This window comes from Colobus angolensis, unplaced genomic scaffold (assembly GCF_000951035.1).
Source record: "Colobus angolensis palliatus isolate OR3802 unplaced genomic scaffold, Cang.pa_1.0 Scaffold492, whole genome shotgun sequence".
NCBI classification, from domain to species: Eukaryota; Metazoa; Chordata; class Mammalia; order Primates; family Cercopithecidae; genus Colobus; species Colobus angolensis.
In genome coordinates, this window is record NW_012118399.1 from 982,955 (window position 1) to 1,000,817 (window position 17,863).

The 17,863-nt window shown below is 35.5% G+C and overlaps 1 protein-coding gene across 4 annotated transcripts in view; it reads right to left on the reverse strand.

Moving 5' to 3' along the window:
• SSFA2 (sperm specific antigen 2) overlaps positions 1–17,863 on the reverse strand; it is a 38,856-nt gene extending 20,993 nt beyond the window's left edge. For 3 of the 4 annotated variants that reach the window (XM_011959425.1, XM_011959424.1, XM_011959422.1), the window contains exons 1-8: positions 17,590–17,863; positions 17,206–17,251; positions 13,807–13,856; positions 12,929–12,985; positions 10,980–11,019; positions 10,795–10,893; positions 9,012–9,220; positions 7,453–8,153 (exon numbers count right to left, since the gene is read on the reverse strand). In XM_011959425.1, coding sequence (XP_011814815.1) covers positions 7,453–8,153; positions 9,012–9,220; positions 10,795–10,893; positions 10,980–11,019; positions 12,929–12,985; positions 13,807–13,856; positions 17,206–17,251; positions 17,590–17,800 — 1,413 coding nt within the window. In that variant the 5' untranslated portion in view covers positions 17,801–17,863. The remainder of the gene's footprint in view (positions 1–7,452; positions 8,154–9,011; positions 9,221–10,794; positions 10,894–10,979; positions 11,020–12,928; positions 12,986–13,806; positions 13,857–17,205; positions 17,252–17,589) is intronic. The other variant, XM_011959426.1, reaches the window with a different exon arrangement.

Consider the following 17,863-nt stretch of genomic DNA (forward strand, 5'->3'; position numbering starts at 1 on the left):
AAACTAGCCCAACATATGGGTTTTCAACCTTGAATAAATTTTAATAATTGCTTCATTCAAAAAAAAAATGTTGCTATTACATGAAAAACAGATCCATAAGGAAAAATTCTCTAAACATTCAACTTCAAAGTAGGGTAAATACCAGGAGAAATACTAATACACTCACTAGAGCACATCATGACCAACACACAGTTGAGGTAATTATAAGTCTTGCATCTTTGAGAATAGAACACAGTGCTACCACTGCAGAATTTCTAAATTTCCCCAAACTTTCAGATATCAAAAATTGCTCATGTGTATGACTGCCTTGTCCTGAAATTCTTTCAAGACATAACTTGGCATCTGTACGTGGAAAAGCAGGTTTCATTACAGAACTAAAATAATGAAAGATACTAACCATAAATCTTCCTTGAAAACACTGTTCAAAAGAACGTATCAAACCCAGTTGTCGTTTTGTGCTTTATTTTTCTATCTGCACAAGTATATAATCTAGAAATTTTCAGATTCCTAAATCACCACCTCCAACCCACAAACACTGTCTATTCTGACATAATTAACTCTACGTCAACATTAAACACATGGGGAATGGGGAAGATGCGCAATCATTTCTGTCACTTTACTCTGTAATGATTTGTTCTTAAATCATAAAGAACATCCTAGTAAAGCGTGGTAACTAGCTGAACATGTGGGTTTTCAACCTTGAAAACAAAAATTAGAGCACTAATAGTTAACACATTTTAGGGAAAACGCTAGTAGTTTTTAGTTATGAAGCTATTCAAGAATAAGAAATATTCCAAAGGAATAAGAGTGAAATAACCAACATTTTTTAAAGCCCAAAGGTTAACGATAGTATTACCCAATTTAAAATTTGCTCTAATTTGTGCTATCTTTGCTCAATATAGCTCCATGAACCCAAGTTTATAAATCTTTTGAAAACTGAAAGCACACTGCTCATGCAAAACCATCACCTGTAAATCAGATACATAAAATAGATTCTACTATTCTTTATTATTATGTTAAAATTAGAATAATTCTTCAAAGCAGCAGACACATATTCAACAGGAAAACCATTGTCTTATATGCAAGGGAACAATTGCATTTTCTTTTTAAATTCAACAAAAGGTCTATTATTGGCTTCTATTCAGGCTCGATCTACTTCAAGTAACTTTCTGTAAAGTAAATATCAACCAGATCAAAAAATTATAATAGAATTCCAATGCCTCTTCATTTATGTTGTAGGAATACTGGCTTAGGCACGGCATTAATATACCAAATCTATCACTGTTATTTTTTAAGAAATTTAATCTATTTATTTAATTTGAGACCAGGTTATGAGACTGGATAATCTGTGTATTTTGGGTAGAGCTGGGGTTTCACCATGTTGCCCAGGCTGGGGTCTCAACTACCGGGCTCAAGCAATCCACGTGCACAGACTGCCAAGTGCTGGGATTACAGGCATGAGCCATGGCACCCGGCTGCTCACCTATAAACACAGAATTATCATGTATTCTATTTCCTTAGACTTATGAAATTAATCACAAAATAACATGACTTTAATAAACACATATCATCAGTGTACTATTCTTCAAGATGCTACTCTACAGCAAAAACAAACCTACTCCCTCCTTTTACTACAAACTCCATAATTAATTGCAAGAAAGAAGCACTTCAAAAAGCTGAGAGGGTCGTATTTTACTAATAAAACTACTAAAGTTGGGATTCTTCTGTTTACTCAGCAAAATCAGAGTACTCACTTGCTGAAGAGAGAAACAGACATGTTAGTGATAACAGGTGAATTTCTTATTTTATTATTGGTCACAACTGTGCAAAAGAAGGCAGTCAAATTTGAGATGGGGTATACCACAGAGAATTATGAAGCAAATATAGAACATAGACTTTAGATTTATGTGACAAGATTTTCCCCATTCAATGGTTTCAAATGATCCGTAGAATTCTGGTCATTTGCTATAAGCAGCCTTTAATAATTAACAAGAATAGCCAAATAAAACTGAATTAGAATGATGGATAATGGGTGTTCATGATACTATTTTATCTAATCTTCAGGTAAGTTTGAAACTTTTCATAATAAAACAGTTGCATAATTAAAAAAAAAAAACACTAAACAAAGAGATAAAATTGCTTGGTCTCAATGTTTTGGGATTTAAAGATGTATGAAAAACAGCTTCAGAATAACCCACACCATTTGGGTTACTTCATTTAAAAAAGTTTTCACGAAACAATGACTGTATCTTTCTTAATGAATGTTCTGCTAAAATGACAGGCACTCAACTTTGGTTTCTTTCTCTTTTTTAAAAAATGTACTTTTTGGCCGGGCGCGGTGGCTCAAGCCTGTAATCCCAGCACTTTGGGAGGCCGAGACGGGCGGATCACGAGGTCAGGAGATCGAGACCATCCTGGCTAACACGGTGAAACCCCGTCTCTACTAACAAAAAAACAAAAAAAACTAGCCGGGCGAGGTGGCGGGCGCCTGTAGTCCCAGCTACTCGGGAGGCTGAGGCAGGAGAATGGCTAAACCCGGGAGGCGGAGCTTGCAGTGAGCTGAGATCCCGCCACTGCACTCCAGCCTGGGCGACAGAGCGAGACTCCGTCTCAAAAAAAAAAAAAAAAAAAAAAATGTACTTTTTGTTTCAGCGAACCACTTTGGCTTCTTTACAGCTGTCATGTTTACCTTGACTAAGAGGGATCTTCTAAGCACAATACTACTGTATTGTATTCCACAGGACAGCAATATGTGGATATTCTAAATCAAATAACCCTTCCTCTAAAGTTTAAAAAGAGACTGTATAGCTGTTGTCATTGTATAAACATTGTATATCAAAATGGTTTTCAAAGAAAATCAAAACTAGAGCTTTAGAAATTACAATTCTAATTTTTAATGACAGCTCAAAAAATGTCAGAGGAAATCATTCTTTTTCCAAAGTAGTACCATGGTGCTGTGCAGTAGATGATGAGTTCTTGTACAACGCCTGACCATACCAACATATCCGACCTTTAGCAAGTTGTATATTTAGTCAAAAATAACTCAAATTCAAGTCTTATTCATGCCACTTACCAGCTAAAGGCCTCTGACAATTATCTGCAATAACTATCCATTTTTTTCTTTTTTATTTTTTTGAAACAAGGTCTCGTTCTATTGCCCAGGCTGGAGTGCAGTGGTGGAATCATGGTTCGCTGCAGCCTTGACTGCCTGGGCTCAAGTGATTCTCCCACCTCAGCCTTGGGAGAAGTGGGACCACAGACATGTACCACCCTGTGCAGCCAATTTTAAAACTATTTGTAGAAACAAGTCATGCTATGTTGCCCAGGCTGGTCTCTATACTTTATGGGCTCAAGTGATCCTCCTGCCTCAGCCTCCACACAGTGCTAGGATTACAGGTGTGAATCACCATGCCCAGCCTCAAAATTAACTTAAAGTGAAAAATTAAAATTTCTACCTCACAGGTCCTTGGGGTGATCAAATGTAACTATACGTCAAAGTACTTTGAAACAGTAAAGTAGTAAGAATGTACAACATGAGATCCTCCTCTGCCATCCTCCACTGACACCCACTGTGCTCCTTCCCCCTGTGAAGCACTGATATCAAAGGGAATATTATAGCCCTCAGAAAGATGGTGAAGAACCACTGCTATAAAACAATATCAAATGAGGGAGGGGATGCTTCCTCATTTGCAAAGGGAAGAAACTAGAAAATGAATTAAAATATCTCTTTTCATACTAGTTTATGATTCTATAAATTACTTGCAAATGTTTATCTTAAACAAATATTCTCGAGTTTTACACATAAACACAAAAATATCATTTAATTTTACTGTCAGGTAAATCATTTTTTAATAAAAATTAACTTAGGTCTTTTAGGTAAATACCAAATAACAAAACAGTGGTTAATTGGGCTTTAGAGTAGCAGAAATCTGTGCGTGTCATGTGTTAGAATTCATATTCTAGGGCAGATTTATCTTCGAAACATATACAGTTAAATTTAAAAGGCCAAAGGAACAACTTAATTATCTGTCAAATATCTGATTGACGTGGGATTATTTTAACTCAGTCCAATAAACAAAGAAAAATCCTAAAACAGCTAAAAATGAGTAGTAAGGTACATTAGTTCAATCGGTAATTAGTATGAAGACAGGATTAGAAACAGTTACTAATACATCAGTAGCTTAAAAAAGATTATGTGTATATCCAATAATGGCTATATTTAAAAAAAAATTCATTTATAGGCCAAGAAGACCACACAATCAACTGCTTACAGAAACACTGAGTTAAAAGTTCTCCTTCTTAAGTTTTTCCCTTACACTTAAAAGATGAACATCTGCTTGAGAAGGATCATTTTGGTTTAACATGTGAATCATTCACACAACTAATCTATGGCTTCAGAGAGTTACCACGATGTATTCAAATAAGCCATTCAAAAAGAACACAAGAATTAATGAAGCAAGTCATTTGGAAGAATTAGAAATTCAATAATAGGGTTTAATAACTTTTTATAAATAGTTACAGGCTGGGTGCGGTGGCTCACACCTGTAATCCCAGCACTTTGGGAGGCCAAGGTGGTCAGATCACGAGGTCAGGAGTTCAAGACCAGCCTGGCCAACATAGAGAAACTCCGTCTCTACTAAAAACACAAAAAATTAGCTGGGTATGGTGGTCTGTGCCTGTAATCCCAGCTACTCAGGCGGCTGAGGCAGGAGAATCACGTGAACCCAGGAGGCAGAGGTTGCAGTGAGCCAAGATCACGCCACTGCACTCCAGCCTGGGCAACAGAGCGAGACTCCGTCTAAAAAAAAAAAAAAAAATAAAAGAAATATCATTCTAAACATTCACAACTATTTTAAATAGTCTACAAGACACCTTATAAGGCAAGGTGACTTTTGCAGTCAGAAAGTAGTCTCTGGCCTTTACTTTTTCTAACATAAGAAATAGACACTTTCATTGTACCAGGCCAGGATCAGTCTCATCATCTATTTAGCTCTCTTTACATTTAAGTATTTTGTCTCTTTGCTTCTGGTGACTGTGGGATCTTACCTCCTGTCTCAGATGGATTAGACAGCTTCATGCAGTCAACATGTCACCAATATTTTCTCCTTCCTAGCTTCCCAAAGCAGCTCATGCTCAGATAATCTTTCTGAGAACTGATTTACTGAGAGAGAGCTCTAACCTATACTTACTCATTGTTTTCACAAGAATAAAATTTCCATCAAGAATCAAACCTCATGGAAAGAGGTCCAAAAGAAAAACAGTAACAAACTACACTGAATGGGATCTGAAAGTCAGCTTCACTAAGATTGTTCTCTTCATCTGTCAATATGATTCAAATGCTTGGGAGAAGAGGAAATTAAAGTGACACATTATTTCCTTTCTTTATCCATTGTTCTACCAGCTCTCTTTAATGTTCCCTAAGGGATGAAAACACAATTCCAGGAGGTTTTTATCCATATTTTAAATATATCTGAAGATACATTATTTTCCTTAAAATTCCCCATATTCACAATGTAGCTGTGGTCGACCATAAATACTTTTGAAAAAATAAAATAATCTTCCATATTCTTCCACCAATGCATGTAATCTTGCACTTCAAAAAAACGTTCAAGTCAATGCCACAATACTTTCTTCATTAACCTTTTTTTGCCAGTAGAGGGGGCAAAAAACCCCAGACTATCATGAAAAGTTAACTTGTCACAAAAGTACATCTAGCACTTTCTAAGTGTTTTAAAAACCTTTTGTGTATGGTATCATAAAAAATTTTAAAAACAAACTATAGCTTAGAATTCAGGAATTTTAGAAATTAAAAATAAACTTCCTTGACTTCTTTGAAGAGTGACTTACTTGAAAATATGAGTGTTGTTCATTCAGAGTCACCAGCATCAGATTTGCAATTACCTAACATAATTTGTTTATATCTTTATGCTCTGCTATTGTATTAAACAGGGAAATTAACTGTCATATCTAATTGTCATAGAAGAAGGGCTCTAATGGTAGGCAAAAATTTACACTTTAATTATGAGTGCTGGAACAAGTTTAAGTTTAGACCAAAATGAAGTCAAAAAGGAATCAGTGAAATAAAAACAGAGATTTTAATGTGTCATCATAGTCATCTTCCACACTCATTATGATGATAAATAAATTATACTAGGAGGTAAAGAGATAGAAGAAATACGAATATATACAAAGAAATAAAAGAAAAACAGCTCAAAAGAAAATGTAAAATATTCCAAGGTGCTGCTCCTACTCCCTTTTTATTTCACTATTCAGTTGTAATTAAAGTATTAACAGACCACAAAAAAGGCAAAAAATCCGTATCAGCAACTAAAATTTTACAATAAATGAAAAATCTTCACTAAAGTGAGGGAAGGAGGGAAGAAGGGAGGGGGAGAGAGAGAAAGAGAGACTCACCTAAGAGGACATTTATGAGCTGAATCAACGATCTCGTTTTCTAATTCCCTAAAATAATGGTGTGTGATGTTAAAACCACTGTGAACTATTACTAAAACGAATCTAATGTAATAAATTACAAAAGACAAATTGTGCATTATATAATTTATAGCCACAACTCTTCATCAGCACACACATGCCTCAGCTTCCTCATGTACAAAATGAGACCACTACTATGTGCCTCATAGACTGCAATGAACAGAGCCAAGAACAATGCCCAGCACAGGGTAGATGCTCGGTAAACATCAGTTTTCCTGCCCCAAGCTATATAATTCCAACACAAAAGTATTCAGCTCCTACTATTCAGAAGCAGTTTTAGCTAAACCTCATTCAAAATAAGTATCTTTAACTTTTCCAACTAAAAATTTATGTTAACTAGCAGGTATATTACTGGACACAAATAAAAAGTAACCAAACACTGGTCTTCTGGGCTTGCAGAAACCCTATTCAGTGGCCTTTCAAACCTTCTTCTTCAAGAGTCCCTATCCTTCCCATGTAGGTACATAATATCTTCATGTTCTTTCCAGTCATATACCAAGACCTATCTCCAAAGCCTTCTTCACATATCCTTACTGCTGAGATATGTCAAGAAAAGCTAGCCCAAAGGCATACAGTCATTCAGTGGCAGACAGAACTCAAACCCCTCTTTGATTTCAAAGCCTGTGTTTCCAACTATTACACAATATTGCTTTGAATTTAAATATACTCTCTCAGGGCTTTCTTGAGCATCAAAATCTTACCCTTGAGAGAAAACAGGCTTACGGTTCAAATATCAACAAGTGGATGAACACCTGGAGGAGCTACTGAACTGTCCCATTACCTCAAAATCACATAATCCTGAGACCAATTCTTGGTTTGTGAAACATAAACCTGGAAAGTCAAAATTAGGATAAATTTTTCTAGTATAAATCTATTAGCTACCTCTCATTTTATAAACATTTTTGGTACTTTTTTTCCTAGTTTGCAACTTGAAACCAGTCTCAGTAATTTTTTACTTACCTCTTCCATTTCGAAGGAGTCCTTCTGCTGTGTCATTATATTTCTTATGGATGGTATTGTCAGTGGTGCACATGGCTCTTTTTCAGGTGTGGATATATGGACACTTTTCAGCTCACTGCTATTTTCTAGCTCACTGGGGCTGGATACGTTGAAATCACTATCTAATTTGGATTCTATAATACCAGATTCCTCACCCAGTTGACGCTCATGACTTTGAGTTTCTTTACTTTGTTCATTTTCAGTTTCTTGGTTAAAATTACTATTTGATTCATCAGAAATTCTATCACTATCAGTGTTCTCTGTAACAGTTACTGAACTACCAGAGACTTCTTCTTTAACTGTAGCCAACATAGAAGATGATTCTTTCTTCTTCATAATTTTTTGAGACTTTTGATCACTTTTATTGCCACTTTCTTCAATCACTGAAACATTTAGAATCTTTCCTTTTTCAACTGATGGAGAAGGACTACTACATTCTCCTTTCTCTGTTTTATCGACACATAAATTCAGTTTTGAGAGTGTTTTCATTAAACGATTTGCAGTGTTACTTCGAGTTAAAGGCGGAGGTGAGTCTGTCTCCTTGTTAGAGGTCACTGAGGACATACTTCCAATTCTCTGCAGGGGAGTCCCGGAGACTTGGGAATATAAAGAAGAAAATGCATTGGCCACAGTAGTAAGCACTTCAATTTGACGAAAACGGCCTACCAAAAGAAAAAATATAAATTATATGTTTATATTTATATATACACATACACATGTTAAACATATATTATTGTTTAGAATTCCAAAAACTACACTTAGATCACAAAGATTATAAAACTCTCTTTTTTCCTTATCTAACACTTAAACCTTCTGTACATTCACTGGGTGGGAAGAAGGAGCAAGATTTTTACTCTAAGCACTAGAATTTGTATTTTTAAAAAATCAGAAATAAACACAAAGCATAATGGCAACATTGAATAAAACAGAAAGAACTAGCTATTGGATCTACAGCTGTGACTCTATTCTTAAGTCTTGAACTCTGCTAAGACTCTTTCAAAATTCTTCTAAGAAAATGCATGTAAATACATATTTTATACCTAATTTGCTGGGGGGGGATTTATTAATCTCTTAAAACTGATCCATGAACAATGCAGGGAATCCTATTTTTGGAATCTTTGGCTAACAGAAAGAAAATAAGCAAAGATATGAGTGAAACTGATCAAATCAGCCAGACTAGTTCCGGAAATTAACTGACTTCATTTAAGATTAACAAGGCTCCTTCCCTACTTCTTTTCTTCTTGAACAAAAGCGATCTGTAGATAAGAATAAGGTTCTGCAAGTAAGTTATGGTAACACTTGAGTCAAGAATTGGGGAGGAGGGGAAAAATAGGCAAATTAACCACTATAAAGAGTAACAAAATAGCTTAATTTTAACATGTAAAAATGGCTTTTCTGTTGATCAATCTCTTTACTTTCCAGTGCTATTCCTGAAAATTATTAAGGCTTTAAAATAAGACCATCTTGCTGTAGATGCTATAATTTAAGAAAATAATATGCCTAACACTTAAAAACCTTACTTGTTAAAGCATAATTTGGGTTTTCTACTTCCATCCGTTGCATCTGAGCACTCAAAAATACTTTAATATCTATCCCTTTGGCAAAGGATGATGAGTTAAAAAATCTGGAAGGAATTTTAGAAGCAATATCTGGTTCATCACGTCCAAATCCAAGATTATAAAGAATTTCTTCAGGATCTTCCTCATAAAGTTCCAACAATTCTGAAACACTACAAAAAAGGGGGGTAAAAAAGGAAACATGAAAATATAAAATAAACTGATAGTCCATATCACATTATAAACGAATACATATTATTGATTTCCTGTGATAAAATCTTTTTTCTCAGCTTCTGCTCTGTAAACCATTATTTATTTTCCCATGTTTATACATGTGTACTAAGGGATAAATAGCCCTTATAAAGGGTTCATTGTCTCAAGTTGCTAGAGTTGCAGAAAAGAGCTAACCCCAAAGAACACATTCAGAGATTCCCTACGTGATTCCTCACCTTATTTTTTTTGTCATTTTAAGAGATTCCCTGTAAAGTAGCTAAAACAAGTAGAGGACAGATGACCAAGAATGAGGAATAAACAGATTAAAGAAGAAATGAAAAGGAACTGAGGGACAGTTTGTGAAACTTGAGCTTTTCTGCTATCCATGTCCTAGGAGTGGCAACTGTCCTCAGAGGGACAATAAAGATAACAAGCTGATTTCAGAGAAGTGAGGGAGGAGCTTACTTTCAACTTCTCTCCAACCACTTCCACTTAGGAAGTAGGAAGAGTAAGATATACAGAGTGTGGGTTACACAAAGGTAACTACTCTAATTCTATTGGGAATTAAATATTTAGTATCCCTTCTCTCTCATACCAGTGATAATCCAAGCTTTCTAAGACTCACTGAAGAAAACAGGAAAGTCAGAGATGGAACTTCAACAGACAGACATTTCAATTTGTTTCAGAGAAAATGCTCAGATTATAATATTATAATTTGGATAACAGTTTAAACTGGATTCCATAGGCACACATACTGATGTATTTTAATATACTGTGTGGGGGGGGTGGCGGGGTTTTTTTGTTGCTGTTTTTTGTTTTTTTTGAGACAGCATCTCACTCTGTCACCCAAGTTGAAATGGAGTGGCACAATTACAGCTCACTGCAGCCTCAACCTCCTGGGTCCCATTTCAGCCTTCCAAATGGCTGTGACTACAGGTAGCCCCCACCATACCCAGCTAATTTTTGCATTTTTTGTAAAGACAGGGTTTCGCCGTTTCACCATATTGCTCAGGCTGGTCTTGAATTCCTGAGCTCAAGTAATCCACCCACCTTGACATTCCAAAGCACTGGGATTACAGGTGTGAGCCACTGTGCCTAACTATACTATATATTTGAAAGATCTTTGGTTTAATATGTTGAAAAAAAATTATGCTTAAATATCAAGCTGTAACTCAGAAAAATTTATTCTGATTTTTGTGTCAGAGTTAACTCAAGTCCTTAACAGAATGAATTTTGGTTTTCCACAATTACAAGTTACTCCATTATGGAGTTCCTCTTTCAGGTTGTTGAGAGGGCTCCAAATACTCATTTATGGATTCCGGCAGCATTATAAACCTATGTGTTGCTTTTTATTTAATCTCAAAATAAAGCAAAACAAAACAAAAGCTCCTATCAGTTGTGCTGGTTCAGGAAACACTCTTTTTGTGTTCTTTCTGATTTCATACTATCAAGGTAAAATTCAAGATTGAAAAAATGATAAGAGTAGGTCATCTATAACACAATGTAATTCCAACACAATTTCAGAATAAGTTACCTTGAGACTGTCCCACTACTTTTCCCAGATCCAGTGGAATTCATACTTCTCCCTTTCTGATGAAACTGTAATCTTCTCTCTTTGGCCAAGATATTATTGCTATAAACAAAATCAGATTATATAAAACTTTATTTTCATTAATGATCTTTATTTTTTAAAAGAAATAGAGCAAAACAGCTACATACCAGTTTTCAATTTGAGCATCACTTTCATGGAGGTGGTTGGCTATAGGTAAAAATAATAAATGTAGAGCACAACTGTTAGTAGGACTATAACTACTATGATACAATTATCAAGAAATCAAATTACCTACAATATTAGAATTAAATGCCTAATATATTAAACACTTATCTTGGTCCATTAAATCTGCATCATTAAAAGTAATATACAGATAGATAAGAACAGGGCCAGGAGCTTTTGAAGGGTGTTTTTGTGTTCTGGCAACATAAACTAACTACTCTCATTTGAGTGCTTAAAATAAAAAAAAGTATAGGGAACCAATTAAATTTCTTTAGCAGGTTAGAAATAAGTAATGAGGAAGATATGTAGTACTAATTATTAAATTTAAAAGCTATTAATGAATAATATCTTAAGAGGAAAACATGATTTAACATTTAAGTGTGACAACAGTATACATCAATTTCTAATGTAGATTTTTTTAAGGTTATAACTGACTTTTCACACATATAACTTGAAAACTTCTACTTATTTCAACATAAATTTTCTTTTAAAAATTGCCTTTCAACTTTATAATACAACTTTAGCTTAAAGTTCTAAACAGATATGTGTTGTTAATGTTTAGAGTTAACTTTAGTTCATTTAACTTTTATAGACAAATATAAAGAATAAAATTAATTATAAACATATCTATTTCAGCACACATGAATTGCTTTTCATTTCTGATCTGCAAAGTTATGACAATTTTGTGTTTCTTTGTACATCCACCAGAAAGGTGCCTAACTCACAGTACTCAGTAATTATTTACTTAATGACTGGAAATAGCCTTGAAATAATTTTCAGTAAAACAACGTAATAGCTTTACTCTTTCATGAGATTCCTTTTAGGTTCTGGTTTCCAATAAAATCATTCAATATTATCAAACTACCAAGGCAAATATCAAAAGTGCAAAGTGCATTTTAGTAAGGGATTGACAACATGTTCAATTGTACTGACTGGGAAGCAGTAAGTTTAAGCTTTTTATAGAGCCTGAAAACATATAAACAGAAATAATAAGAACGAGAATATTCACATATTCCAGAGTTTTAAATGTTACAAGGTTCTAAATAGTAATTTACCTTACACATGCATTTAAAACAGCAAAAAATCAAGGACATTAAATTAGATGTATAAATTCACTATTCACCAATTGTAAGCTTTAAAGATATTTTTTAAATTCTTGTTTTTTTAAAAAAAGTACATATTAATAACTGAGCTATACAGCTATGAATAATCTATTCAATTTGATAAATGAGCTATAAAATAGCTTTTAAAATACCTGTAAAATAATTAAAAATTCTTAATTTTTTGTGTGAGAAACCTTTATTATAAATCTACTGGAAAACATTACATAACCTGTAAAAATTTTTAAATAGCACAACACACTTTTTAAAATCTAATGCTTTCCGGAATAAACACCAGCATGATTTCTAATAAAGTTCTATTAGCTTTGCTATTTTGTCTTTCCCCTTTAATCTTCTAAAAATCAGGAAAACGGGGAAGACAGGAGACACTTAAATACAAAGAGAAAGACAAGCTGCAGCTGTAAGTATGACATAAGTCTATTTTGCGCTAAAAATAAGCTTCAATTTCATTTTCCCATGTATAAATATTTAAGCGTCCTTCCTTTTTCAGGACATTTCTTCCCTCAGTTATATTACCACGGTTTGTTACAAACTGTTCCTTTAAGCATTTAGTACAAGAAAGACAGATGGACACTTCAAATGGTTCTTCAGAGTCATCCCTACATATATCCTACAGACTATGACTAGATTATTAACATAGAAAGGTAATGTGAAATGTACGTGAGTCATTTTCAAGACCCTTAAATTTAGGTTGAGGATCATACACCTGAGCTTTCTCATTTTTTTACAATTTGAAAACTAAACAAAAATACAGTTCTTCCAAACAAACATACCTTCAGCTCCCAATGACAAATCATCTTCAAAACTTCCTCCATTTCTCACAAGCACACCTGAAAGAAACATCTGAAAACTCATCCTGGTGTTTTGTTCCTCCCTACCCTCATATAAAATCACTATTTTAGTTAAAACACATTCACCCAGCAAAATATTTTATACAGTAAAATGTTTCAGACTTGAATGTACTCAGACATTATTCTGATTATATAACTTCAAGAAGCAGGTATATGCTTTTCCTTTAACGTAAAGAAACCACTTTTCCAGCAACATAAAGTTATCAGAAGCCAATGTACAGGCTGTTTTAAACTTACATTTTTAAAGATGTTCAATTAGATTACATACCAATAGTTTCATGGAAAACCAGATTCTGGAGCAAATATTCTTCTTATCCATTTCATATTAAGTCAGGAGCTGGATTTTCCTGACACTGTAAATGTATTTTTATATGCCTTGCCACTACCTGCACATGCTTGTTGTACTTTGAACTTTAGAATTCTGTCTTGAACAGGTGGTAAACTTTTAGGTGTGGCAATTTCAGTTAATGTAAGCAAAGAAATGCTGCACTAAAGTTGACTCAACTTTTGTTCACTCAAGTATTTTCCTTATATTTGCATATATTTATATTTAATTAGTCTTTATAATATCTAACTGGACAATAAAGAGGTAAGTTTCACGCTGTGAAAAGGCTAGGCAATTTGCTTAAACTCCCTACTGTTTTACAGTTTACAACAAAGTTTCTCCATTTTGCTTCTAGCTCAGAACAGCATTATAAACATGAATATCACTTTTATCAGTCACATATACACTTTTACCCAGAGGACAAAGAAGTAGAGCTGTCATAAAGAACAGATTTAGAAAGGCAACCTTCTCTTACCCTTGAGTGTACTACTGCTTTGTTCATCCAGTGAGGCTCCCAAAGGTGTACTGAAACCATATAAACATATTAGCCTTAGTCTTGTGAAAGGCTGTTTGGAAAGTTGTCATTACATGGCCTTACTTAAAAAGTTATAGCTCAATAAGCTTCTAATCACAGTTAAACTCTCCTCCAAAAACACACAAGGAATGCAAGTAGATTACATAAGTAATATTCAGTAACTAAGTAAATACCTATCATCAAGTCAGTTCAGCAGGAATGATGTAATCACATCTGATGTGCCAACAATTAGGGGCAAAAATGGCAATGACAAATGATGTGAATTGGCATTTTTCTTTGCAAAAAAGAGAGAATGACTGACAATAAGCATTAAGAAAATGTCTGTTCCTCTCAACCCCTTCCATCAAAAAAGAAAACATAATTAGAAGAAGACAAATCTTCAGTCATAGGTAACTTAACTTAAATAAAATTAAAAAGTGAAGAGTAGTTGGAAATGAGGCCCAACAGTTTCCTTAAACCTCATCTGTTAATCTATTACTAGCATTTCAAAGCATCACATAGTGCCTCCCCCTTGCCCCAACTTTTTCTTTATTGAAATGTAGAAGCTTGAGATTTGCTTTCTGTTTTTAGCTAAAAAATACATATATTTTTCATTTAACTCTGAAAATTACTAAAAAGTTGACTTGAGAATCAACATTAAGATTAGCCATTGTTAAAATTTTTTCTTGTAGTTCAAATACAGATGAGAGAAATATCTTTTTTTTTCAAATACAAAAATAAACACTTTTAATTCTCTCAAATGAAGTTATAGTAAGAAACTCATCGTTTTACATTGGAGAGTCTGTTTTGTGATACAAACCTTTCTTCAGTAACAATTTATACCTGTTAAAAATTCACATGAGACATGGGATCAATTATGAAAATATCGGTTTCAAGGAAATGCCAATTAAAGGTTAAAACTTTCTACAAGTATACTAACAATGGCAGCTCCTTAAAAAACTAGTACTTTTGAAATGTAAAAGAATCACAAGCAATTACTATAAATATACTAATAAAAACTTTAATCCATTTTTTGCATATATTTTAATAAAATTCTAATGTATGTCTTTAAAAAGCCATCCTTCCCTGATGGCTACTTTCTTGGATGTAAACATTGCATTACTCTGTCCACAGATGTCTCTACTGGTCTATGCACTAACAGAAAATGGTAGATAAGCAGAGTAACAGGAATCCTCCTTCGAAAACAAGTATCTTACTTTTATAGTTGCTCCCTTCCAAATTCTATCAAAATCTCTATCACTTCTTAAATGTTAATTCAAGCAGTTTTTACTTAGTCCCCCCACAAATGGTTATCAAAATAAAGACTCCCTTTAAGGAAAGAAAACACGGTATATTTATTCAGGATACGGACGGCACTAAAAAACAAAGACTATTTGAGAACTTATCAAGTGGGTAAAATGCTGTCTTAAGGTCATTTGTACATAATGGACAACATACAGAAAGTCCAACTCTGGGAAGGAACTTGAGTTGTTATTTAAAACAAAAATACAGATGCAACATATCCTAAGTCGAACTTGCGATAATATAGCCAAGATTAAAAGACTACTTGTTCTAGCTTTCCTGGATACAAATGAATGCCACTCTTGCGTAGAATAGGTGCAACTGTAGGAACAAGAAGGAAATCCATGAGGGAAGGAGCAGCAAACTACAGAATCTTCCCACATAAATCAGTATTGGCAACAAAACTTCTGAAACTGTCAGGGATTGACTGTGTCCTGGTGAATGTCAACATTTGCCTACTGCACTTGTCTCAAAAAAGATGCACTTATTACTGTCTAATTGATATGATCTCTTATACAATCTTAAATCCTATAGGTCATTAAAATATAGTGTGATTCTTCTCTTGTTCTTAATTTTTTAAATTCTTTTGAATATGCACTTGAACTTAAACAATAAAACATTATAAACGTATTTGTAACTCTAAGCCTATTTTAAGAAACCTAAAGTAAGCCACTACTGTACTGAGGACTGTAGGTAAATAGTGAGTCGGAGGCTTTAAAAGACCTAAGTAAAAGTAACAAAACAACTGCTCAGATACATTTCTAAGAGGAAATGAAAGATACTAGTTTCATCAGATCTCACCCAAAAGGCCTGAATATGTATATTCAAAATTTCAAGCTTTTAAATTATAGACTGTTTTGGTATTTAACAATTAAATGAACCAGTAGCACAGTAATACAATTTCTTGATCCATACTTTGAGTGAAGTATCTAATATCTAAGGCTTATCTGAAAACCAGGAGATTGATTTATAGCTAGATTGTAAATCGGGTCCAAGGACTTAAAGCAGCGTAGTTGCCTCTGTGCATCTTTAAAGAGAAGTTATTCCATGTATTTCATCATATTTCAGAAGGGTCTATGACACTTCCAATAAAGAATACGAGTTCTGTAATAAAGAGTGCTCAATAAGGTTCCAGTCGATTCATTAAAACAGGGCATTAATATCATGGTAGCCAATATTCTGTCTTTAGAGGCGGCAAACTGGTATATGAATCACTTGCCACAACAAAACAAAACTACCCCAACTCTAACATTTGAACGAAATATTAAGAAAGCCTAAATTGAGAAGGCAAAAATATGCTCAAAAGCAAACACCAACAAAAGTTTAAATGCTATATTCTTGATTTTACAACTAGCAATTAAAGTGGAAAAAATAGGAAACAAGCACATTTCGCTGTAGTCAGATTTACTTGCAGTATGATTCATCTCCTCTGTATTTTATCAAACATCTTTGTACCAGTTGCCAAAGCATGTAATTAAACAGATTTATGCAGTCTGAATGCTTTTAAAAGTTCTATTTCCTAAGAATTTCAGTGTCATCTGACAATTCCATGTTCAAGAAGTAAACTGTAAGTACAAAGTTAGCTAGTTTTAATAGCTCCCCAAACAGAAATAAAATTAAAGCCCATTTAGTGTAGTTAGGTAAATTAAACTCGTCTTAAAACACATTTGAAAGGAAAATGATTCCGTGCCAGTTGTACAGATGCCAAAACTAAAGCAAAATAAAATATCCTATGAAATGTGAGAATTCTTTCAAATAAAAACAGAACAAACATAATATGGCACGATTATCTGTTTTGGATTTCTGATCTCTGATGCTAACACCATGCGCGAGCAGCTGAAGTCCTAACTGTAAAGTCAACACGGTCACCAAATAATCAGCGGTCACAGCACTTCCATTTCTAATCGCTTAGAGGAGGAAGCTATCCGCCGGCTCACTTTCCGGTTTGTAGCTTACAACGGTCGCAGGACCCACAGGGACGCGGCCCGAGTGGCTCTGCTCCAGCGTCCCGTCCGCATGTATCTCCTCCAGGACGCGAGCGGCCCAGGGAGCACTCACCGGCAGTCCTTGAGCCATATCGCGATCTTCTCGTTGGGCACGTTTCCTGGGGGGTAGAGCAAGGGGACAGCGCGTTACCACCCAGAAGCACTCCGACGGCAGGGTCACCCTGGACCCTCTCAAGTAGGAAAATCTACCACGGCAAATGCAACCTAAGCGACACGTCTCAGTGTCCCTTGGCAGGGAAATCGGATGGCACCCAGTAGTCTGTGTTGACGCTGGGGGCGCCTCGTCCAGCGCGCGCGTTTGAAGGTCGGAAGTGTCCCCTCTCCCCTCGGCCTACGGTTCCCGAGACTCTACCAGAACTCGTGGCAGGCGCCCAGGGCGCACGAGACTCTCCCCAGCCCGCCAGCCTCCCCCCGCAGCCCAGCCGGGCGCACCGACCTCTTCCCCCCGCTGCTGGCAGCTGCGCGCCGGGGAGGTCCTCCTCCTCGTCCTCCTCCTCGTCCTGCGTCGTCGCTTCTGTGGACAGATCCTCCGTCTCTGAAGCTTGCCAGGAGCTGCGGCACTTGGCCCAGGCCTTCCTCCTGCGACTCGCCACTTGCCACTCCAGTTCCTCCTCCGCCTCCGCCGACGACGCCAAGGGCCGGTCCATGGCCGCACTGGGGGCTCCGTTACCCCAGCCGGACCCTGCGCGAGACACGGCGGCGGCTGGGAC